We start from the raw sequence: 25,229 nt of genomic DNA on the forward strand, positions 1-25,229 counted from the left end.
TTCTATTCAGACATGAATATATCTGTTACGGACCATCATGGGCATACTATTGCATGCAATTCTCCAGTAATGACAGAAATAATAAAATTGTTTTCATGAAATTATTTTTATTTGTCTACTACATAATTACTTTAGTGTGATATGAATGGAAATGGCGGAGGTCTTTACCAGAAGTAAATGCTGTTAAAATACAGTTAAAGTCCAAATTCTATGCTCTCCTTCAGATTGGGCCAGACTGGGGGATTTGGCAGGCAAATTCTGGCCCCTGGGCCTTATGTTTGACACCCCTGTTTTAAAGGCTTGTTGTTTACTAACACGTGGTTATGACGAAACTGTCATGAAATCAAGTCAAATCAAATGAAGGGACAAGATGTTTGTTCATAGTCCTAATTCTGCTAAATGTGGGCAAGTTTTGGTTGGATGCAGGTAAACGGTTCATGAGAGTGAAGGAGTGACTGGATTTGCTGAAATGCTGATTAGGAAAAAGCAGCGTGAACAAAAACAACAGAACTGAATAGAATAATGTATTTATTTTTAGAATATTCTCAGTCTATTGTTTGAATTGGTCGACACCAGCATACACGCTTGTGAATATGATTAATGAGTGTGGTTTTTTGTGAATTTACTGCATAAATTAAATCATTTAGTGCAGATCTTTTTTTCCCTACTGGGCGCACTGGGTACTCAGATTAATAAAACAATCGGCTACTCCAGGATATTACATTTTACACATTTCCCATGTTGTTTTCCGTGTTGTGGACTAATTAGACTGTTTGTCTGAGAATATGCATACTTTAGATTTGAGACATTTGAATATTCTGCTGGGTAGAAATACAGTAAAAACTGAGAGAGCATGAAGACTGCCGAGGGACGTAAAACACGGAGACAATAAATGTGAATTAAACAGCTTCAACTATTGTTGTATCAAACTGAACCTTTGAATGGCGCAATGAAAAATGCCTCTGTTTCCCACCTGTAATTAGTCACTCACGCAGCCAACCTGAATTACAAGTCTGCCTGAACTTAAACAATGTGGTCCCTGTGTTTAATTGCCTGTTAGGTTATTTATTTATATGAGAAAATGGTTATAATTGCTGGCTGTGAATATACCCATTTTCAGTCATTAAGACAGATGGAGCCGCCTCTTTCAAGGAGGGCGGTGAAACATAAGAGCTTTGATGTGGTTTACAGGAGGAAATCAGCTAGAAGCCATAATTCAATGTCACTGGAAGAATTTTTATTTCTTAATTTGTGGTATTTCCACTTGGAATAAGTTTTTATTTGCACCTGTTCGGGCCAAACTCACTGCTATTGACTCATCCTCTCATTTTCTTGCCAGTAAAAGTTTTTTCTCATCATTAATTGTTAAATAGATTTATTTTCTGCCAAGGAGAAAGAGTGCAACCAGGAGGCAATACGATAAAAAATTAAAGCACCTACAGCAAAGAACAAAAAGGACCCAGAAATTCAACTCACATCACCACCAATGTTGTTGAACAACATTAGATTAATGCACACATTAACATCAATATTAATATGCCGACATGAATGAGAATTTGGCAGTGACAGAGTGAGGAAAGACTTTTTGTTACACTCTCAGTGTGTAGCTGATGACATGCTGACACACACGGAGCAGATCGCCTTACAGCACATTCATCACAAAGGAAAAACAAAAACGATGTTGCATGATTTCACTTTTTAGCCAAACAGCGTCTCGTTTACAGGGAACACGATTTTGATTACATACTTTCAGGATGAATGAACTGACAAACACATTTACACCTGAGCAGTACAGACGTGGCGTTTGATAACGAGGGGAGAAAAAGATAAAGAGCTCTGCTCAGGAAACGTTCTGGAGGGGGCAGAGATGTTTCACAGAATCAGAAACTCAGGTTTTCATTCATGACTCCTGATTTTTCACAAACAAAAATCAAACATACAAGGGGAAAAAGTCAATCAAAGAAAATCCACAAAAAACAGTTTCTTCGACTTTAGGCAGGCAAAGATAAGAAATCCAGTGTACCTTCAAACATTTCAATATGCCAGGTAGGACGTTTATACTTTAAAAACTGTTTTAAACTTTACTTTAAACTTTTATACGTTTTTAGTGAGTACTCTCGGACATTTTAATGGTTATGGTCGTCTCCATTGTCAAAATGATTCTGGTGAATGTATGAAACGGGTAGTTTTACAATTGGGTTATGGTTAGGTTTAGGCATTTGTTTTTGATGGTTAGGGTAAGTGGCTAGGGAAAGCAGTATGTCAAAAAGATGTCCCCACAAGATATGAATACCCGACATGCGTGTGTGTGTGTCACTTTTCCTGCATACATACCTTGGTGACACTCGGGGCAACATTGGCCGTCCTGAATGACAGCCAGGGTGCCCAGAGGGCAAGTACGGCAGGATCTCAGATAACAAGTCACCTGGGCATCGTGGCATTCACACTCACGACAACTGCCATCACTCCATCGAGCAAGGTTCTATAAAAGAGAGGACATAGTATTTGCAGCTGTAAATGGGAGGTTAATGTTCTCATTATGCTTAAAGTGTGACTGCGATAAAGGCTTTTATAGAGGACGGACAGAATGTGGAAAATACTGAAAAGAAAAGGATTTTGACTTTGAAGAAGCTGATTAACGATTAAAAAGGATGCCACACAGAGAAGGCCGTGGTCTGAATGCTAATGAGCTGCATGTGTCCGTTTTAAAAGAAGGCTGACAGTCACGACTCTCATATGTTTTTTGAAACAGAAAGAGTGAACTGACTGAGGCCCACTAAGGGGAGATATTCGAACAGGCGACAGCAGGAATGTCAGTCACAAAGGGAAAAGAGCCTCACATGGAAAACTGAAACATTTTTCAAGAACCTGTGAAGACTTTTCAAACTTTCTACTGTCCACACAGGGAACCAAGCAGATCGCTTTAAAAACTAACGTGTGCCGTCACCTGGCTCTGACACCAGCACTACCGTTATTTAAGAAATTCTACAGGTGTAAGAGCGAGTTTTCCTCATTTGCAGATAATAGGTTTTTTTCCTTGAAGAGTTTTAGACTTCAGTCCTCTGAAGAACGAGATGATCCAAAGCTTGTCTTTAGCTTGACGATGTAAGAGACTGATAAACCTTGATTTTATCAGTCTCTCACATCGTTTTTAAGTTCTGATCCACTCCTTTTTATACAACTACTTCAGTTCATTGATGTTTGTGGCCATTCATTTAAGCACAGCTCTTTTAAGGTCCCATAACAGCCTTTCAATCAAGGTCGAGGTCCAGACCTTAACTTGGCTGATTCTTTTTCTTAGTTGTAGGTTGCTGTTGTAGGTTTGTGGCTGTGCTTTGAATCATTGTTCTGTTGCATGACCCATTTTTGGCAAAGCCAAATGGCCTCACGCTGGACTCTAGAAAACTTTGGTATACAGAGGAGTTCATATTTGAATCAATGATTGCAAAGTGCACACATCCTTCAGCTGCAAAACAAGCCCAAATCATCACCTCTCCACCACTGTGCTGACAGCTGGTATGAGGTGTTTGCCCTGATTTGCTGCGTTTGGGGTTTACCAAACATGGCGCTGTGTGTTATGACTATTTTTCCAGAAGTCTTGTTGTCTGTTTGGATGCAATTTAGCGAACTGAAGTCACGCTGCCATGTTCTTTTTGGAGAGCCGAGGCTTTCTCGGGGCAACTCATCCAAAAAAGCTACACTTGTTTTTCTAATTGCACTTTAATATTTAACATGTGTTAAGGTTCAAAAATTGAGGAAGGAGAGTACAAACCACCATTGGTCCAGAGGATCTTGGTCAAACAATGATTTTAATGACTACACACGTGTGGGAAGAACACTCTGTACGCAGACAGCAAGTGATCTTCGACTTAATCAAAGCATAAACAGATATTTTATAGCATCAGGGTTTGATTTACTGACGCCCCTTCATGCGTCACAGATACATTTTATACATAGATCAGATCAACACCACAATGACTTTTAACCCAGAAGATCATCTTCTATTTTCATGGCCGATTCCTCCGGTCAACCTTTCAGTTCCTCTTTCTTGCCGAGAAGACAAGGACGGTTCCTCTTTTACCGAGACATGACTAATCTCTCTCTCCTCTAAATAAATCTAACTCATGTGTGTGTGTGTGTGTCACGACCTCACATGCTCTCTGTGTCACCTCTTCACCTACTAACTGTCTGTGTCTCGTCCTCAAATGCTCTTTCTCAATTCACCTGTTGCACTTCTGACCTTTTACCAGACCAGAGGCTCACTGAGACTATATGTATGTCTTCTACTAAATAAATGTTTTAATCAAGAACCCCTACTAAAAGCTTAATACAAGAATATGAACATATAAAAGATATTAAAATGAACTGTTGTGTAAGCATGTACTGCAATTCCTTCTATGTTCTAGTTTTCCCTCAGCATGGATCATCTAGACACTCTCACTAGGTGAAGCTTTAGACCATTAATGAACCTGAACATCAACTCAAATAAGCACAGATATGCAATATGTATAAAATAGTTATAACTGCACCTGAAATACAAAGTTATCATCATCATAAACATCTTAAGGCCATCTTAAAGCTATCTGTTACATTGTTAAAGCCTCGTCTTAGCCTGCTGCTCAAAATAACTTTCACTTCTACAAACTCTCTGCAAGTTCCTGTCAGCCTGCCACTTAGTCTTTCTAAAACACACACACTGTTCAAACCTCTGAATACAATATTAATGCTGCAGATTCTATTATTAATGCTGCTTTTGCAGCTTCTCTCAGCATTGCACATCCAGACCTTTGAGTGAAAGTCTGAGACATCCACTCCTGGGAAGATTCTGCTGTTGTGTTAACACACCTGATTGCTCCAGACGAGCACACTGCCAAAACATCAGCTTTTGCAGAGGTGTTCACATGTGCCGATGTGAAGCATAATTGATTAGCAGCATGTAGCAGCTACCTACCCTCTTATGGATGGAAACCACAAGTTTCATCAGTTTTTCCATTTCATGGAGTCCTTAGAAAACTTTTTGTTTGCGTGATCGTACGTATGAGCACAGTTATAAGTACAAAATCAATCCAAGCTTAATAAGTTTGTTGTTTAAGTGACATTTGTAATTATTAATCTTTGTCTCTCTTCCACAGCATGTCTTTGTCTTCCTCCTCTCACCCCTACTGGTCCCAACAGACGGCCTCCCCTCCCTGAGCCTGGCTCTGCTGGAGGTTTCTTCCTGTTGAAGGGAGTTTTTCCTTCCCACTGTCGCCAAAGCACTCGTATGCTCACATATGGGGTCATATTATTGTTGAGGTTTTCTCTGTTCTCTTCATCTTACTGTAAGGTCTTTATCTTACAATATAAAGCACCTTGAGGCAAATGTTGCTTTATTCTGTGATATATAAATAAAATTCAATTCAATTCAACGGAAGTGAATCTATGCTATTTAATCCCAATCAGCTTTCTTTGCAGAGGTGAGAAAATAACTACCTGTGTGACAAATGATGTGAACAGCTTGGCTTAGCATCAAGAATAAAAGCAAAAACTTTTTTTATTCAGCTTGATCGATCTGTGCATGACGAGAAATCTAAAAATGTTATGGTGCCAGCTGATTTCTGCACACTCTTCTCTCACTTGTATTTAATCCATCTTTAAAACTTCATAAGTTAAAAATGATTTGGTCAATTAGCATAAGCCCCCCACACGCACAGTATAAATCTGAGCTGGGCTGAGAGAGAGAACCTTGGCTCAACAGGACACTTTATATTCATATCTGAGATATTCTTTTATGCAGGGCAGGTTGCAAACCTCTTTTTATTTATTATACTTAAGGTTGTAATAAAATGTTCCCATTTAGACCAATCACAGCTTCAAATAAACACCTGAAAACTGTTTCATTTCTTTCAGTTTCCCTGTAAATAGTCTGTTAATGTGCCTTTAAATCAACCAGAAGATAAGTGTTGGGTAAACACAGTTCATTATTCTAACTCATTAACGTCCCGAGCTGTTATTTTCCAAGTCACTCGTGAATTCAAACCAGTAATCATCCCGTCACAAACCTGCAGCTTTAACCTTTCGGTGACTCTCTCCCATCACAGGAAAACTCCAAAGCTGATACAACCGTGTATAAATGTGTGTAGGCGCGTAATAAGTATGCAGTATCTATCTGTTTTTATTTACTCGTGGTAAGATTAATTCCTCATGGGAACAAAGAACAATCTATTCAAAAGGATAATAGTTCTCCCGACACTCGCTCTGAGCCACAGCGTCGTTCACCATCCTGCAGCGCTACATTAGCATCGTCCCCATCAATGTGAAACAATTAAAGCTTTGCATTGTGGTTTTCCAGGTCTAACCTATGAATAATGAAGCTGAAGAGCCTCTAAAAGAACACAAACAAAAGATTGTGACCTAAAAAGCCCTGATTAATTTCACAGCTCTGTCCAAAAAAAACACACATGTTCCGTCTGAATGCAACTGTAATTTCCAGTGTTTCGAGTTTGTGTTTGTGTAGCTTAATAGCGATGTGTTTGTTTTCGTAACAGCCTCCTCTGCAGAGAGACTTCATGCCACTTAGCTTCTTTTTTTCTTATGTAAAGGGAAAGAAGCCCTGTGGAGTCTTCGTCTCTCCCACACAGTAGGAATTCTTTGCCCGATTTTGCAATTTTGTTTATAAGCAAACAAGCTCAAAGTAAAATCTACACTTGTGATAGAAGTACCTTGTAGGATTTTCCCTTGTGCACACAGGAAGGTTTCGCAGACGAACACTCGGGGCAGCATTTCCCCGGCAGGTTAACGAGCTCAGATCCCTGAAAAAACAAAGAAAATGTACATTTTTATAAAATTCTCCTCGTGAAGTTACAGACGGCAGCTAAAAGAAAAGAGTACAGCACAAGAGAAAGCTATTTTGGAAATGATGAAGGAGAATAAAGGAGTAACGTGGAAAAGAAACAGAAAAAGAAGGAAACAGGACAAGAACAACGAAGGAAGGGGTAGGAGGGAGAAGGGAGTATGGTTGGAAAGAAGGAGGAAGAGAGCAGTAGACAAAAGAAAGTAAATTAATTAAAAAAAGACTGGAAGAAGAGGCAGACAAAGGGAGGGAACAGAAAAGATAAAGGAAAAGAGCAAACCAAAGTATTTGCTGTTAATCTTCACATAGAAAAACAAGCCAAGATGAGTCAATCAAAACTCCTGAGTCATCTAAACAGCATAACGTGATGGTTATTCAGCTATAATTTGATTGCTGGTTGCTACTTATTAATAATTTAACTTTTTCCTCAAAAAAATTACAAACACTAGGAACTATTTTCTCTGCACCAAACTCCACCCACCAAGTTTCCTCTGCTCACTGAGGACAAGAAATTGGAAATCCACTCGTGTTTGTGACAGCATGACCAAATGAAAGTATTGCTCCATCCTCTTGAGATGTTAGGTTAGCTGTCGGGTACTGTAGCTACTTGATTCCTGTAAGTGGTGGATGTTGCTCTAAAATAAGCTAAACTAAGAGCGACAGTTACTCAGCTTCTCCTGGATGGCTCTGCAGAGAAGGCGAGCATATTGTTGAATGGATCAAGTCATGAGAGTAGTGGAAATCATTAAATATTTGACAGTTTTGCAGCCTGCAGACAAAGAAAACTGCCCATGATATCATGCATCACATTAAAGTAAGACGGTTACGTTATTTTTACTGACTGCGCACAAATTACTGTCTTTTATGCATTTATTGACGTAGATGGACTGAATGTGGAAAAACTGAGATATTGTTGAAACTGCACTTGTGTTTATGAAGATATCTCAGCTCCAGACAGCTGCATGCTTCCTTCTGCTCAGTGATGAGTTTATTGGGTGCAGTTTTCTAGGGAAAAAGCAAGTTCTCCATTAACCTCTTCCCAACAAGACTCATGCATTACTATGATTACCTGGGTCATGAGGGAGGCGCTGCTCCTGTGGTTATTTTTGGCACTTTGAGCACTACACACCATTTAGTTCCATTATATTCAAGTCATGGAAGTCATCTCTATTGCAGATATCATCAAAATCTGGCATCTAGAGACGGAAACTGCTTCTGAAACTTACCAATTTCTCCCATGTGTTATTGATTTTAATGGCTCCTCCTACACCCATACGCATTTCAACTTTAAGAAAAGATGAAACTTGGAAATAAAAGATGCATGTCACAGTAGTAGTATCCCAATACTGTAGTTTTCTAAGACTAGAAGTCCTTTCAGTACCATTACAGTAGGTACATTATTAGTGCAGGAATCATAAACTGCCTGTATAACTGTACCCCAGTGCCTTTCGCCGCCTCCTGACCTACACATCATTAAACCCATAACCTTGTCTTAATTGTTTTGTGCACACACACTCACGTGCACACACAAACACACAGTGGAAATTGGCTCTGTCTTCTCTGCACGGTGACCTTGTTGAGTTCAAAGTTGGAAAAATGCCAGTTATGCTACTTAGAGCTAACGACACTTAGCAGCTGTAATTATCGCCATACAGCATGATTAATGAGGGCTTATTTGGTCGTGGTCGGGGATATTAAAGCAATATTATTAAATCTGCTTGATGTAAAACTGGATGACGTGTTGAGTCAACATGGCGTGGAGCCTAAAGCAGGGGGACTGAAGCAACTATGGGAACACCGGCTAATAACTTTAACAAATCCTCTAGGCTGTTTTGTTCAAACACACTCACCTACATTCCTGCCAAGTCTGACCTTTGATGACTTAACATGAAGGCTATTATTGCTTCAGCTGTTGCACTCTGACTTTTAAAGATCCTTTTAATAACACTTTACATGACGTTCTAGACCAGGGGCGTCCAACTCCAGTCCTCGAGAGCTACTGTCCTGCAGGTTTTAGACACATCCTTGTTCCGACACACCTGAATCAAATGAATGGCTTGTTATCAGGCCTTTCCCAACCTTAAGGGCATGCTGAAGAGGTAATCCAACCATTTGATTCAGCTGTGTTGGAGTAGGGATGCATCTAAAAGCTGCAGGACAGTAGCTCTCGAGGACTGGAGTTGGACACCCCTGTCCTAGACCAAACCCATCTGATGGAAACACATATCAAAAAGAAAAATATGTATTTATTAATATTTATATTTCAAAACACTGGCATCAGTTCAATAATGTAAAAATGTCATTTTTACAGTGAGTTTAAGGACACGGTCCAAACTGTTCATCCAAAAGGACATCATGCTGCGGTTTACATGGTTTGCATTAACAGATACATTTTGAATAAAAGAGGAAATCACTATAACTTAAACTTAGATCATTCCCAAATGATTTTGGATCAAATTTAGCATCTTTGTATTTCCATAAACTAATGAGGATGCTAACTAGTAGGACCTTCTTTTTCATCATCATGTTCAGGGTTTTCATCACTGCACTGTAAACTTGTCTGAGTCCATCATGTAGTAGAAACTACCAGGATGGGCAAAAATACACTTCTTTGCGTGGTCTGTATGTACAATGTAACAGGGATATATTTATATGATTGATGTGTATTTTTAATATGACTGTCAATTCTAATGTGTGTTTTCTACAACATTAGCTGTAGCTGTTAAGCTGCCAAATACTCAACCTCGACCTACAGTCAGCAACATAAGTGTTTAGACCAAGGATAGGCAACACTAGGCCTCGAGTGTCGGTGTCCTGCAGGTTTTAGATGTGTCCTTGATCCATCACAGCTGATTCAAATGGCTAAATTACCTCCCCAACATGTCTTGAAGTTCTCCAGAGGCCTGGTAATGAACTAATCATTTGATTCAGGTGTGTTGACACATGGTGATATCTAAAACCTGTAGGACACCGGCCCTCGAGGTCTGGAGTTGCCTACCCCTGGTTTAGACAGTGACACAGTTGTTATAATTGTGCCTCTGTACACCACTGCAGTGGATTTTAAATCAAACATACAAGTTGAAATAAGACGAAATCGCCTGACTCAAAGCTGAGAGCTCTCAACTTCTGCTTTTGATGGAGATGTAACTAAAACATTTAAACAGATTTTAAGACATTTGATACGTTTTAAATGGTCTGGCATTTATGTAGCACTTTCTCAGTTTACTTCACTACAAGCCACATTGACACAGCACTTTTTAATTCCTGCATTTAGTGCTTTATGTACAACGCATGCTGTTGCACACCCACAGGTGCATCGGGAGGGAATCTGGTGCTTAGTATACTGCTCAAGAATATTTCAACACATGTTGTGAAGAGGTAGATATCGGAACAAAGCCACAAACACCCAAAACTTATTACTTAACGTATTGGTAAAAGTGCATTTTAGCGATTTTAATACCTTTTAAGAACCAGTAGATACTCCATATTTAACACTGACACTGTATTACTGTCTTAAGAGATGCTATGCATTTAGCAGAGGGGTTCAGCCTGGGGTAGGTTTAGTGTAGCTGAGCACAAGTCATATTTTTCATCTAGTGACAAGCTCTAGGGCCAAGTTTCTTTCACAGACCATTAGTTTCATCTTTTCTTTCAATTTACTTCATCTCAACTGAGTGAATCACCTGTGATGGAATCAGCCAACCTCATAACCTCAAATGATCGCCCTTCCTCCCATTCCACCAAAGTGTACGTTTAAACTGGTAAATTTCACTGTGGCAAATACAGGAAACTGAACAAAGTAACAGTGACATCTTCCATTAACTTTTAAGTAGCCTATTTAAAAGAAAGGAAATGGGATTTCAGGGTGCTGACAGGTTGCATCAATAGGCCAAGGGTTTGACAGCAAGGGTAAGCCTTGAGGAAAGGTTAAGCAGGGGGGGGTCTGCAGGAAAAGCATAGTTTTATATGATCATAAAGGAATCCTGAGACCAGTAACGATGCTGCAAACTCAAAACTGAGATCATAAAAACACAAGAATAAAATTATACAAACATCGAACACAGGTATTACCCATTAGCAGGAACATTAGGGGTAATTATGTAAAGAAAAGCAACACAGCCAGAGTGACATGTTCATTTTAAGCCTTCAAGCCTGTGTATCATTCAGGTTGTTGAAGGGAAAAAGACACAATTGTCTCCAAAAGCTTTATACATGCAGATCTGTTGGACACAACAGCTGTGAGGAAAGAGCTCATTTTTGAACCAACACGCTGGTGACCAAATCTGAATGACAAAAGCATATTTAAAATACAACACATTAGACTAATGGTGCTTTGTTTTCAATCACAATTCAAATGTTCCATTTACAAACTGCAAACAGCGCTAACTTCTCATCACAGGATGTTTGTCTGTTTTGCAAATTAGCGGGTTCATAAATTTGAACCCTTTATGTTGGGAGATGTTTTTAGAATTGGTTCAATTAGCTAAACTGTTCATTGTACCAATGTTTATAAAAACAGCTTAATGGTTTACTGGTTTCACCCGACATCAGTCTAACCATGTGCTTCCAGTAAAACTGGCACAATGTTAAACAAATCCAGGAAGGTGTGTCAGTGAGGGCATGTTGCTATTAAGATTATATGATTATTAATATTATGAAATGTAACCTTATGAATGGCCACCAAGGCTGAGTCATATTCCCGCAAGCGTGTGGTGCAAGGAGGAGGAAAATTGTAACAAAGCTCAAGAAATAAATAAAACGGAATTCAGGGAACATGAGCGAAGACATACGGTTAAACTTTATATTAATAAACTACTGGTGACAGCATGACATTAACCAAATAGTCAGTATAACAGCAAAGATTACAGAGCTTTACTGTAACTTAACAGTGAAAGTTTCTTGATGCATTTTCAATCATCCAGGTAAGTAAATCTCCAAAAGTTGATTCTGTTCATCTGGACGCAGCGTTTTGTGGGAGAAACGTTTCGTCACTCATCCAAGTGACTTCTTCAGTCTCAGCTGACTGCGAAATTTCTTACAGTGTAGCCAATCATGTCAAAAGACTGAAATACTATGAATTGCTTTTTCCTTAGATCTTACATACACACATGTTAAGTGATTTATTTTAACCACCTAGGACCTTACGTCCACATATGTGGACACCACATTTTGGGTCGTCTAGACCAAAATACTGAATTTTGCTCTACATGGGCCTGAAATCCACTTATGACGACATTATACTGCCACTGTTATATCGAAATTTAAAGTGAATGTCCTCACATGTGGATCTCCAAAAAAAATTTTTAAAAATCTGGTAATTCTTTGTTTTTGCATTCATCAGGTCCCAATCAGCCCAAATATCAAAGAGAAATTAAAAATGCATGCCATGAAAGAGTTTGGGTATTAGGAGGTTAAGGCCTATTATGGTTTAGAGGTCATCAACAGACTCTAGGAACCTGATTTACATAAGAAATGCAAAATTTAGTTTCATCTAAAAAAAAGAGGACTTTGGCTCTCCAAGCAGCAGCCCAGTTCTCTTTTTGCTCAGCCCGTCGTCTCAACACAGAGATTAGGGATGTGATCACAGGATGGATGGTAGGAGGACGATCATCACCTAGACAACTATGATGTCGGCAGTCTTCCCCGTGATTTTGGTTGTGTGTACTGAACTAGATAAAGAGATGCGTGCCATTTATACTATCTGAATAAAAATCTAATCAACCTCAAAATAATTTGAGATACTCAGTTTCTGATTTTATAAGCTATGAGCCATAAAATATATCATATATAAAAGCATCCTGAGTAATGTGTATATGTATATATAAAAGTTTACCCTTTTGAATTAAATAAAAATGCATAAATAAACAAAACTTTTTTCCGAGATGCAGTGGGATGTCTCAGCGCCCCTACAGCTGTCCTGCTTATGTGGAAATTCATTTAAAAAAATAAGAGATGACCGTTTTCCAGCCTAAAACAGAAGCTGTGACCTGAGGAAATGTTTGTGAATTTTAACCTTGCATCCACAGATTTTTAAAATCGGGCCAGTTTTGCCTCTGGGCTTCAACGAACATTTTTTTTTCCCTTTCGGGCTCACCTGTGGGCATTCGACACGTCCACACTCGGCCCTCTGACAGAGGACCTGACCCCGGCTGCAGGTACAGAACTCGCAGCCGGTGCTGTTCCACATGTCTCCATGGTAACGCACTGCGCCCTGGTACTGGCAGCTTCCCTTAGCAGCAGCGCATTCATCACAGCACTGCCCGGCACGCTTCACTTTGGTCTGCCCCTGTTTGGAGGCAGGATAATGTTATTTACAGATGATGAAAGAATGCAAACTGAGCAGCGGGAGAAGACGACGGAAATCCAAGGAGCTTATAAAAATGCTGGTTTTGTGCATCTCTGTTTCAGCAGAGAGAGATAAGAGGAGCGAGGGAAGAGAGAGTATGTGTTTTGCATTAAGGGGAAAGACACCAAGCGGAGTGGGCCGCCAGACCGTTCTTCTAACTTTATTTGAAAGTGCACAGAGGTGTGCTTTTCCTGACACTGCAGATGTCACGCTTACTCTGTGTCTCAGCTCTGACAGCTACTGTAGTTTATTTTGACACAATCTCACACAATCTCACAAAACCATCAACTGCAGGACTTTGAAATATCAGGAAAAGTGGATGCAAACTGTTTTCGAGTCATATTAAGAAAATACTTTAAAAAAATAAATAAATTACACATTTGTGAACCGTATAATGTGCAATTTTATCAACACGTGATTTACAGAAATGTAGTTTTCCTGACAAACGTGTTTGCAGGGAGCCCGAGGCCTGTCCCATTGCACGGCCAACACACAGAAACAGACACTTGCATTCACACCTACGCCCTGTTTAGAATCACCAACCTAACAGGCATGTCTTTGAATTGTGGGAGGAAGCCAGAAGACCTGGACCAATCACATCCAACGATCCCTTGTTAGCAAGGTGACAGTCCTAACCACAGCACCGTGCAGCCCTTACTTAAGAAAAACACCTGCAGGTTTACACTGGCTTCCATTACAACGTAGAATAAATGTTTAAATCCTGCAGCTAGTTTATAAATTGCTCAAAGCAAAGATATATTTTTTATGTGCCTAAAGAATTTAAACTCATTTCGGCTTTAGAGCGTTAGTCTGACTTTTTTCAATGGTTTTTTTGTGCATGTGTGTATTTGGTCTTGTGGGTTTTGTATTTTCTTCTTTGACAGCATCAACGTCACATCTTCTTTTTTTCCATTTGATAAATTTTCCCATGTTGCACTGGTAAAAAATACTTCCTGGATCTATTTCTAAGTTGTGTCAAGCATCACCTCTGGCAAAAATGTTCGAGTGAATCTGTTTAACTTTCTGGGTAATCTGGCTGTTAAACTGATAATCTGAAGACTTAGTTATGAAAAGGTTAGCTTAGCGCTGGGGTGGGTTGGGTAAAGTGTCCAGAAAATAGATCTGAGGTTCAGAGATAGTTAGCGATGCATGATACTGTCAGTGTGTGGCGACTTCTGCATAAAACCGAATGTCAGCGATTGCGCGCGTGCGTTTGTGTGCATGAGACTACTCACCTTGTCGCAGGTTATGGGTGGGCAGGTTTTAGTGTGGCATTTAGATTGACCCCGGTCACACACGCACGTGGTGCAGGTGTTCTTCTGCCACTGCTCACCGTGCTGCCAAGAGACACACAAATACACATTTAGACCATCTCCAAACCCACACACACTTTCAGGCTTACACACAGTGAATCACAAGCTGTTTGCAGGAAACTCACAGCTCATTTGAAACCAGTGAGCGCCTTCTTTTCTTTGAGAACAACAATGGGATGTCTCTGCAGTGTGAAAAGCATACAAACACGGAGCCAGCCACCAGATTTCCACATGATTCTCTTTAATTTGAAGACTATAACAGCAGTGAGCTCAAACACTGAATACACAACTTGCACAGGAAATGTGAAGTATTGAAACAGTTAGTTAATGAAGTATTTGAAATATGTATGAAGCATATTATTGAAAGCAAACTGGACTTTTATTGTGTAGGTCACCTTTGTGCAGTCGCTGCCTTTTGGAACATTTTTAATGGATTTTTGTGACAAAGAAATATGGCCTGCTATGTGCAATTATCCAAAAAGCCAGTGCTGCATTTTTTGTTAGTGAACTTTTATTTATTAGCCTGTTACTTCACACTAAATAGAATTTATCGGTGTCTGTGGGTTGCACCAGATACTAGCTTTAGGCAATAGCTTAACACTCAACCCTCTGCCGCAAACATAGCAACCTCTGGCTTCAAAAACCCAGAGGTGTACAGGCACTTGTGTTAAAAAAATATTCTGGTAAAAGCTGAAGTACCGATTAAACTTCTTTATTCAATTAAAAGTGAGAAAGTCCAGGCTCGCTCACTGTTTTTACTCGTTGAGAAATACAGCTGCTGTATTTTTAGCTAGCAAAACACCGTGTGAGAGACTGCACAGAAACAGCTGATGTTTGTTGAGCTGATAGAAACTTGAATTTGAAAATAACTGCAAACTAAAAAAAAAAAAGCAAGAAAGTTTACAGGTTACTCTCTTTGTAGCACTAGCTTGACACTTGTACCGCAAACACAACTTATGAACTGCACCAAAAACGTTTAAATGGGCTTGACGTTTGCAGTCACACAGTGTGCACAGTGCACCTGCTGTGAAAGCTGTCATGGTGCGTGGCTCTGTGTCTGAGGAGTGTTTGGGATGCCCCGGTGACCACACCCTCAGGTTGGGCCGTCACCATCACACCTGCATCCCATTCCAGGCGATTACGAGGAGGAATATTTAACCCTGCATAGACGGTTGCTCCACGCCAGTCAGTGATCACCCCTCAGTGGTTACTGTCCAGTCTGCCACCTGACTGTCCTGCTGCCTGCTTGGCTCTCAGAGTGTACCACCTGACCTCGTCTCTGCCTCCTCGGATTTACCTCCCACGAGTCCCACGGTCCGGCTCTGATCGTAAGCCAGATTGCTCTAGCCCGGTCTTGTTGTGTCACTCCATTCCCCTGCACACTAACAACCGTTTCCCCTTTTCTGTTGCAGCCTCCCACAGTCCCGATTACAGCTTCCCTGTGTCCTTTGTTTTCCTGGTTTCCTTCAGTTCTGCGATTAGCCTCTCGCCTCCTGTGGTTGTTCCGGGTCACCTTTTGTTGAATAATAAAACTTGTACTTGCTCGCACTGAAGCGTACTGAGTTTGCTTTTGGGCTCCACTTGATTGCGTGAACTGTGGTCCATGACAAAAGTGTAAGAAGTAGAAAGTACAGATATTTGTGTAGAAATGTTGGGAGTAAAAGTTGCCCAGTGCAGAAACAAGTGGGTGACATCACAGTGGCTACGTCTGTGTTTTACATTCAGCATTCAGGTGTGGACGAGTGTTATCCTGCTGGCGGAGGTTGAGGATGTTAGGAGGATGTTACTCTCAGTGTTGTTGGTGCATTTCAGGAGGACGCTGCTAATAAAGTTACACAAGTACACAGTGAATTTGCGTTTATTATTATATTTACAAAATATCTGTTTTTTGTGTTGGTCGTATCATTTTATTTTGTTGTATTTATCTGCGACACCTTAAAAGGCCAGTCTGTGAAAATATGTCTGACATTAAACCGGTCCATGGTGCAAAAAAGGTTGGGGACCGCTGCCTTAGAGGAGGGTGTGCTTGATCTGCAACACTTAGGTGGGCACCACATGAATGCTAAAGATTCCCACCAGAGCACTGCAATGACATCACTTTAGCTTTTTCCCGGTGCAGTAACGCAATCATTTAAAATCATAGTTCTTTGATCTTCCTTGGTCTGTTGTAACAGGTATTTAAAACAGTCAGCAGCATGTTAAGCTGCACTTTTTCTACAATATTGTTATTGTTGTCAATGTTAATCAAAAACGCAAACACACAAAACACACACAGAAAAGGACAAACAGCTCTTATGTCATTTGGTTATTATTATGTTTCTTGGTCAGCTGTATCCTTCACAAACTCTTCCTGCAGTGATCGATGACGGGTTTCAGACGCATCCATTTAATTTGTACCTTCTTTATAAAGTTCTGACTCCCTTTCAGAGAAAACATTTGCTTGTGCGCTACGTTGTCATGATACCAAAGGAAATGTCGCACAGATGTTCCACGTCTGATGTGTTTAAGATCCTAAACGTATTATCTGTTTAAATTTAAGGTCAAATTCTGTAAATGTCAGATTAAATTCCAACTTCCTTCCTCCTCCACCCTAAACTGCTCAATTAAATATTGATTATAGCCCAGAGGATGCAAATTATTTCATTATTTAAGGCATCAAAACCCTGTGAGGCACACTGTAGAGCTCTTTGAACATAACTTGCATGAAACTCTCTTTCGTATGCATGCGTATTACGAAGTGTATAATAATGATCTATATCACAGAGGTCCAGACTACTTCACTCTCTTCTGAACAACCAGGCTGATTAAAGGACAGCACAATAAATAGCTTTTAGGATGCACAATGTTAATAAAGTCTTAAATATCTGGAATCTTGTGCTGTATACATGCAGACACACTTATTTACATTTCCTATAACTTCATCCACGTTCACATTTAGAGGATTTCTGCACCAACGATGGAGACTTTTAACAGTCACCACAGATCCCATGATCGTGTTACAATTTTGAGGGTAAAAGCAAAAACGATGCCTGTTATAACCCATTATAATGTGTCCTTTGATCCTTTTTGCCTTTGTGAAGTTTAGCTCGTACTACAGAGCAGGTTAAACATACTCAGGACATCTCTTTTGAGTTTAAGTTATCTAATAAAATTGGTTATGACCTTGACAGGCCAACCCAGGGTTTATAGTGTAGATACAAGTTTATATGACAGTATGGCGAACAGACGGAAATGCAAGCTGAGGAGGCCATAATTCACAAAGTGGATCAGACTATAATATTAAGAACAGCACAAGGAGCTAAACACATAAAACAGGCTGAAAGAAGTGTGACTGAGAGGAAACACTGAACAGTATATACAGTATTTTTAAATGCTGTATGAATGTGTTTGAACTTTATTCTGTACTGGAACACACACGAGTCTATTGGAAAGCTGTCAGTATCGCAGCTCTCTATCGTTAAGACAGTGGATGAGATGAATGTGAGACGGTTTTAGCTTCTTTCAGCTGCATCACTGATGGTGTTAAAGTGTCTAAGTACATAATTCAAACACAGGATTAGCCAACCAACACATTTTACACAAGGTAAACAAGTAAAAGGCTCGCTGTAGGTGTTTTATAATCATATCGCTATAGAAAAATAAAAAGCCTTCTTCTATTTAATGTGCTTTTCAATATTTACTGATCTCTCAGAGTGCTTTGAGTACAAGTCACATTTAAACATATCCACATCTACCACTTCTACAATCTCATATCTATGGCTAATTAAGAATTATTAATTAACCTAGCATGCATGTCTTTGTACTGTTGGAAGCTGGAGTAGTGGAGGAAACCCACACATGCCACGCAGAAAGGCCCCCAGCTGGGGTTTGAACCAGGAGCCTGATTGCTGTGAGCACCAACACCTCTAACCATGCCACCACTGTGCTGCCCTCTCCCTTATAAATAAAGTGTAGAAATGAAAAATGGACACTGGAAATCGTGAGATTGGATTCTTTCCATTTTTAAATGTGAGAATTAGAAATTCTCTCTTATGTATACTACATGTGTTTTACACACACACACACACACACACACACACACTTACAATAATATGTGTGTGTGCATGCCGATGTGGAGGCACTCATGTATGGACTGTATAGCTACTCAGTTAGGTAATCGACACCAGAGGCAAAGCATCACAATTCCTTCTCTTATCCGTCAAGATGACGCCAACATGAATGAGAGAGAGTGTGTGTGTGTGTGTGTGTGTGTGTGTGGTAACGCAAACACACATTAGATAGAATGGGACATTCTGTGATCAAAAGAGAAAGTTGGCAGTGAGCGAGATGGGAGCATGTGCACTGCAAACACAGCAGGAGAGGAGAAGGAGGAGGAGGAGGAAGAGGAGGAGAGACGAAGGCTCAGACTTTTCATGTCAATAGAGACATTCACATATTCACTGCATGCATCATATTCTCACTATCATCACAGATATTCTAATCAATGTTTCAGGTTTCAAATGTATAGATTTATGAGCCGTTATCAGCTGCCTCCAACACACAGAGGCTTTGTAAACCACAGGATTCACACAAATCTGCACAATAACAGGTGCATACACAGTACAAGCACAGTTCAAACACCCACAGGCTGCCTACCTGGTACTGTTTTCCAGCTGACAGACAAGGGTTGGACACACACTGGGGACAGCACTCTCCTGGCTGGATCACCAAGTTCTCATGCTGAGGAAACATTGCACACACACAAGCACAAACCCTCTCAGATTACCGTTATTTCACTGTATTTCACACAACAAAGGGCATATAAGCTTTGACAGTACTGTTAGCCCACCTGACATTTTAGCAAATACAATTACCAAGAGGTTGATAAGATGAATTTCATCCTTAGCACAAAGCCAAACCACCTTGCAACAACTTCAAACCTTTCTTACTTGCATTTCATTTAACACATGAATATTTATTTAACCTGTGAAGGAATAAAAAAAGCACTAAAATAGAAAAAAGAGGTGTCTATAACCCAAGAGGCATACTGGAATTTAAAACAGGCTCCTCTATCTTTAGCATTTCAATATAATTTGTTTCTTTTCTAAGAATAGCTGAAATAAATATTCCACTTTTGTTGTGTATTTCGGGGAGTTTTCTGTGAGCGGTGGCAGAGTGGAGCAGGTGACTGATGCAGTATTTGCAGGCCTGGTCTGTTGTGATGAGAATACAGGTGAAGGTGTCAGTGTTCCTCTCCTCAGCCATGACCACGAGCTGTTAGTCACCGAGAGTAAAAATACGACAGAAGCAGCGAAAATGAGTCTCTGCGCTTAGCTTTAGACTAGAAAGGTGGTGAGCTGAGGGATTTAGGAGGTAACAGAGGAAAGCTGACTAGGATGGATCCAAGACACCTCCTTCCAAATCCTTCTTTTAATGCAAGTAGGTTTAGTGAATTAAAAAACAGTGACTGCCCACATGAAAATTAAAGATCAAAACCTCTTAAAATTGTGTGTTTCTGTAAACCTACCGGTTTGCAGGCCACTTGCTGACACTCTGCTACTGAACACTGGACCTCTCCATTGCTGCAGACACATCTGGAACAGAGGCTGGGCTTCCACTCCTCTCCATCCCTGTAAACGATCCCCTGCCAAGAGCAAGACTCTAACAAACACACACACACACACAGATAAAAACTAAATGAGTAAATAGTGTCAGGTAATGAGCTGACAGTTCAGGCATTGTTTGCATGCACACAGAGTGATTTAGGGTCAGGAGAGAAGAAAGAAAGTAGTAGCAAATTAGCTGCTAACCACTGGGATGCATCATAGCAGCTCAAAGACGTCATTACAGTCTCGATTAACCTTTCAGCTCCAATCTGGCTGCTCTGTGCACTCTATAAACTCTGAGTTTGTCACAACACATCTGGTCTGATCCAAGTATATGTGCGATACGTATAAAGAGTTCATCTCTAGTAATCTACTGCATGTCTGACATACACCAATCCGATATTTATGATTGGATATCGGTCCAATCCTCAATCAAAAGCAGAATCGGGCAAAGGTAAAAATGGGCTGATCTACAGATACAGAAAGTTATACTCCTGGATGTATCTGTTTGTGCCTTTAGGTCAAGCCTGATGTTGCCTTACATATTAAAGAACTACTCCCAGTCTATTCCTCAGGGTGAGGAATGCAGCTTATTTATTTAGCACTGATAGCACTGCTCAGTACGGCCAACAGTTTCACTATATCCAGTAATTAAAACATCATTCAATCAGCTGTAAGAAAGGCATTTAAACGCATACCTGACTAAGAACTGCTTTGCATTTTTATTGCTGTTTCATGTGGATGGATACATCTTTAGCATTTAAGCCTTTGGACATTGGGATTAATTAATCATGTCTTCCTGAAGCTAATACTGCGGGAAGAATGTTTTAATAACTTGTAACCTTTAAGTTTTGGAAAATAATGCAGTCACACAAATCACCGCTGGCATAAAGTTTTCAGAAAGAAATCCGAGTCTGGAGCGGCTCGTCAAAAAAAGTGTCAGGGCCCGGTCAGACTAAGGAGTACTGATGAAACATTGGGGTTTTGAAGTTAGGAGATGATAATGTTTGAGGTTGAGGTGTTTTCTCTTTACTTAGTGGTTTTTATTCAAAGTCATTAGTTAACCTGCTGCTGGCGGATGCCTGAGGTCTCACTCAGGCTACGTCCACACCAATGCCTTTTTGTTTTCAAACGAAAACGATGCGTTTTCTCTCCCGTCCACACTGAGACGGCGTTTTCCCCAAGGAAAAATGCAGCGTTTTGAAAGCGCTCTCGAAAACGCTGCATTTCAAAACGGAGCTGTCCCGTCGCAGTGTGGACACTCGAAAATGCAGACTTTCGAAAACGATGACGCATGTTGGTCATATGATGCAGTCATGTGACGACTTAAACCAAGAATTCGGTGCTTTGTCTTGCCATTTCGCCGCCACGTTTCAAAGAGCCGGAATGTAAATAATGACGCAGATCGAGTCGTCTTGCATTTCACGCATGCGCGGAACTGCAACGTCAGCGTTTTCGGCTGTTTTAGTGTGGATGTGCAACTCATTGAAAACGACTGAAAACGCTAGTGTGGACGCGGAACGTTTTCAGACGAAGACGCCATTTTCAAATCCATCTGGGCTAGTGTGAACGTAGCCTCAGTCGAGGCGAGGCAAAGCATCACTGTCAAGTAATAAGGGTTTGTTCCTGTGTGGACAACATTTACCTGCAGTTCTCACCTAAATGCATTCGGTCAGCAGATTCATATCTTCTACTTTTTCAAGTCTTAACTTAGTTTTAGAAACAGATACAGCAAAAGGATACGACACTTTATAGATTTAATGAAGCTTTGGTATCCGAAGAGCTACGGCAACATTCACCTTTGGTGCAAATGTTGAGACACATTTCAGACAATAAAGACAGAGGCTGATTCACATGAGTCATTTGTTCACTGGAATATAATTTTCATGTTTTAGCAGAAGGGTGCGCAGCAAGATAAACAGGTGCCAAATATTAAATTGCAGACAATTAAGTAGAAAGCTGTGTCTTTGCGTATGTGTCCTGTTTCCTGTTTTACTTTGATAGTCTGTGTCCCATGTCAGTGTAGCCTGCTTTGCTTCCTGTGTCTCGTTATGTCAGATTAGCCCCAGCTGCGCTTCCCTCCTGTTTCCCATTCCCTCGTTACTCCCTGCCATTTTTAAGCCCTGTGTTTTTCTCTGGTAGTTGTCGTATTGTACCCTATAGTGTTCGGGTTTTTGTTTTTTATTCGTAGTAGTGATTTCCAGCAATAAATTTCCTGTGCGTGAGTCCTGCGTTTGGGTCCTGCATCCTACCTGCCACAGAGCAAACCATGACACAAAGAATGTGACACATCTGCAAAGTCTTTCCTTTTTCATTTACTCCTGAAAACTAACAAAAAGAAATCATATCCATAGTCACCACCACACAGTTTTGCTTTGTTTGCATATATCGTACTCATCCTACCCATTTGTAGATGCCCTTTCAGAGATATCTAAAGATCAATTATTGTCTAAATTAATGAAAAGAAGCAAACAATTTCCATGAGATGCAACATGTTTTTCATGTATCTACACAGAGTTATGATCATTTAAAAGAAATCTGCGTGGAAAAAAAGCGGCACCTATAATCTACAAAGTATGCTATGTGTTAGCCCTAATTTAGCCCTCACCTCCATTGCTGGCACACTTGGGGCAACACTCCCCGGCTGGGGTGAACAGGCTTTGATCCCCGGGACAGGTGAGATGTGGGCAGGGGCGAGTGCTGCAGGATACGCTCCCTCCGGAGCAAGTACACACTGAGCAAGGCGAGGGACTCCACTGACTGTCATGCTGTGGAAATCAAAGAAACCAAGTGACAGTTACACAGAGAAATACAACGAGGGTGCAAAGAAAAAGACGAGGAAACAGCAGAGAGACAGTGACAAGAGGAAAGCTGTTTTCTTTCTGTAAACGTGACGACTTTGTAAGACTAAGCCTGAGTGACAGAGAGCAGAGTCGCAGAGGGGCAGAAGATCTTCAGAACAAAGAGAGACCATGAGAAGAAGCGATAAGGAGCAAAACCCTGATTAAAATATAAGAGGGTGTATGCGAATGTAGATAGGGAGGCACGCTGTGAAAAGGCATTGCCTTAACATTTGAACGCTGACATGCATATATCTAATTCAAGTTTGTACTAAACTTTAAGTTGACGACAGCTTTTCGACTGATAGCTAAACTGCAGTGCTGTAAGCCTGTTGGTGATTTTCCCAGGCTTTTCTTCACACATGTATGAAAGAGTTATCACTTCAGGCGAGTGTATGTTCATGCAAACCATGAAGATGTTTCTTTTCTGTGACTGACAGAACAGGATAGATTAAACAGTCATTCTGAGGTATTACAGAGACTTCGATATCCATCTGTTATACATCCATTTGTGGATACCGTGGAAGACCAGAGCAGTTCTTTCACTCTAAATGAGATATCAGCAGGTCCATCATGCCTGCAGTCATAATGATAGAAGTTAAGATCTGATTTCTCTCATTTTCAGAGGTGTCAGGCTGAGAAACCTGCATGAAATCCTTCTTAAACCTTTGTAAAACACCTAATTAGTCTTAGGTTTAATGAAGCATTTATCCAAATTCGTTTTCACCCCAGGAAGAAGTCTGTGGCAAACAATTAAGAACTTTATAGTTTTACCAGCCAGGATATTTTTCCCTTATTTTCAATACTGAGGGAAAAATCTGCCAGTGATGTACTGAATTAAAATTCTGTATTATAGCTCTTGCAGAGCGACAGTTCAAACTCAGAAAAGTCTCCAAAGAATGCAGTTATATAAGGATCATCATCCTGTGTGACCTTGTATTTCTGGAAAAAAGGAAGAAGTCATCAGTTCCAGACTGTGTCTCCTGGAAAAGGAGCGGCAGCAATGCAATGTTATTCTTTGCCCTTCAAAGAAGATGCAGCAAAACTCTTAAAATGCTATTACTCCTCTCCAAAACTCATCTCTCCTCTCGCTGTTCAGATCCATGTCAAGTGCTACTTCACCAGGCAAGCAATGCCAACAAACTCTTTAAAATCATTGCCAAGAAAGACCTGTTTCTCTTCAGGTCGTTTACTATCCAAAATGGCAGCCAACATCATTAAACTAGAGGACACTTGATGGAAAATGAAACAGCCAGAGATGCTTTTGTCAGGGGGGAGAACACTAGCATTAGTTTTTTTTGGAAGTGACTGAGGAGTTGGGTATTGAAGAGCGGTTACAAGTTCCAAACTCATCAGTGTCAAATGATTGATATGAGCCTGTAAATGAGGGCAGAGAAGGAAACAGCAGGTTCCAAAAGAAAAAAACAACTTTGATGAACTAATAAAAAATGAAATAAAACTGAAGCTGTTGCTGCGTTTGTTTCCAAACAGTCAGACACTGGGAGGCATGTCTAAATACCCGAGTCAGGCTGACCTGTCAGCTTTGTGAAAACACAGGATTAGACTGACTAAATTCTTATTGCTCATAAGTGATGTCAGAGAAATAGAAGTGAGAGCCATTGAGAACTAAAGTCTTTATAAAATATGTTTAAAACCTTATTTTGGGGCAAATGCAAAATATTTTAAAACATTTTTATTAGATTTGACTGGAGATTCAATGCAAGTCCTTCAAATAACTACAGCATGTCGAGATGAGTCTACAAACTCTACCAGTGCATGAGCTGAATGACTTTGGTTTGTTCACGCAGAACATTTTTTACTTTTTGAGTAACTTTTATAATATTTTTTTTAAGAAAAGGGTGGCATACAAGAGAAAACACACATCTATAAATGATTACTGGGCATGTGTCATGGTTCAGTGTCGTTGATGATTGCGTCATGTGTTCTTCTTTTGTGTCATTCATTTTGTCCCTGGTTGCCTTTGCGTTTATTTCCTCCCTCGGTGTATTAAGTTGATTCATGCGTTTTCCCCATGTAGTTATCTCACGTCTTACTTTATTTCTTGATTTAGTTTTCCTTGTGCTTTTTTGTTACTTTTGTTTCCCTTGTCTCGTCATCTGGGATTTAGTTCAGCTGTGTCTTGTTCTCCCCAGGTGGCCTCCATTGCCCTGATTGCCGTTCTGTGTGTGTATATAGTTGATGTTTCCCTTTATTCTTTGGCTTCGTCCACACGTAGCCGGGTATTTTTGAAAACGCAGATTTTTCTATGCGTTTGCACCTTTCGTCCTCACGTAAACGGCGTTTTCGGTCACT

General features: G+C 40.3%; 1 protein-coding gene across 1 annotated transcript in view; it reads right to left on the reverse strand.

The window, feature by feature from the left end:
• The window catches only part of fras1 (Fraser extracellular matrix complex subunit 1), a 302,138-nt gene that overhangs the window by 175,164 nt on the left and 101,745 nt on the right, over positions 1-25,229 (reverse strand). Inside the window, exons 5-11 of the mRNA XM_085367553.1 lie at positions 22,685-22,844; positions 19,998-20,131; positions 19,127-19,210; positions 14,414-14,515; positions 12,927-13,118; positions 6,702-6,791; positions 2,335-2,482 (exon numbers count right to left, since the gene is read on the reverse strand). Of these exons, the coding sequence (XP_085223679.1) occupies positions 2,335-2,482; positions 6,702-6,791; positions 12,927-13,118; positions 14,414-14,515; positions 19,127-19,210; positions 19,998-20,131; positions 22,685-22,844 (910 nt within the window). The remainder of the gene's footprint in view (positions 1-2,334; positions 2,483-6,701; positions 6,792-12,926; positions 13,119-14,413; positions 14,516-19,126; positions 19,211-19,997; positions 20,132-22,684; positions 22,845-25,229) is intronic.

Source organism: Diplotaxodon limnothrissa, linkage group LG12, assembly GCF_057381915.1.
Source record: "Diplotaxodon limnothrissa isolate DT_005_m linkage group LG12, D_limnothrissa_male_GT1.1, whole genome shotgun sequence".
In the NCBI taxonomy this organism is placed as follows: domain Eukaryota; kingdom Metazoa; phylum Chordata; class Actinopteri; order Cichliformes; family Cichlidae; genus Diplotaxodon; species Diplotaxodon limnothrissa.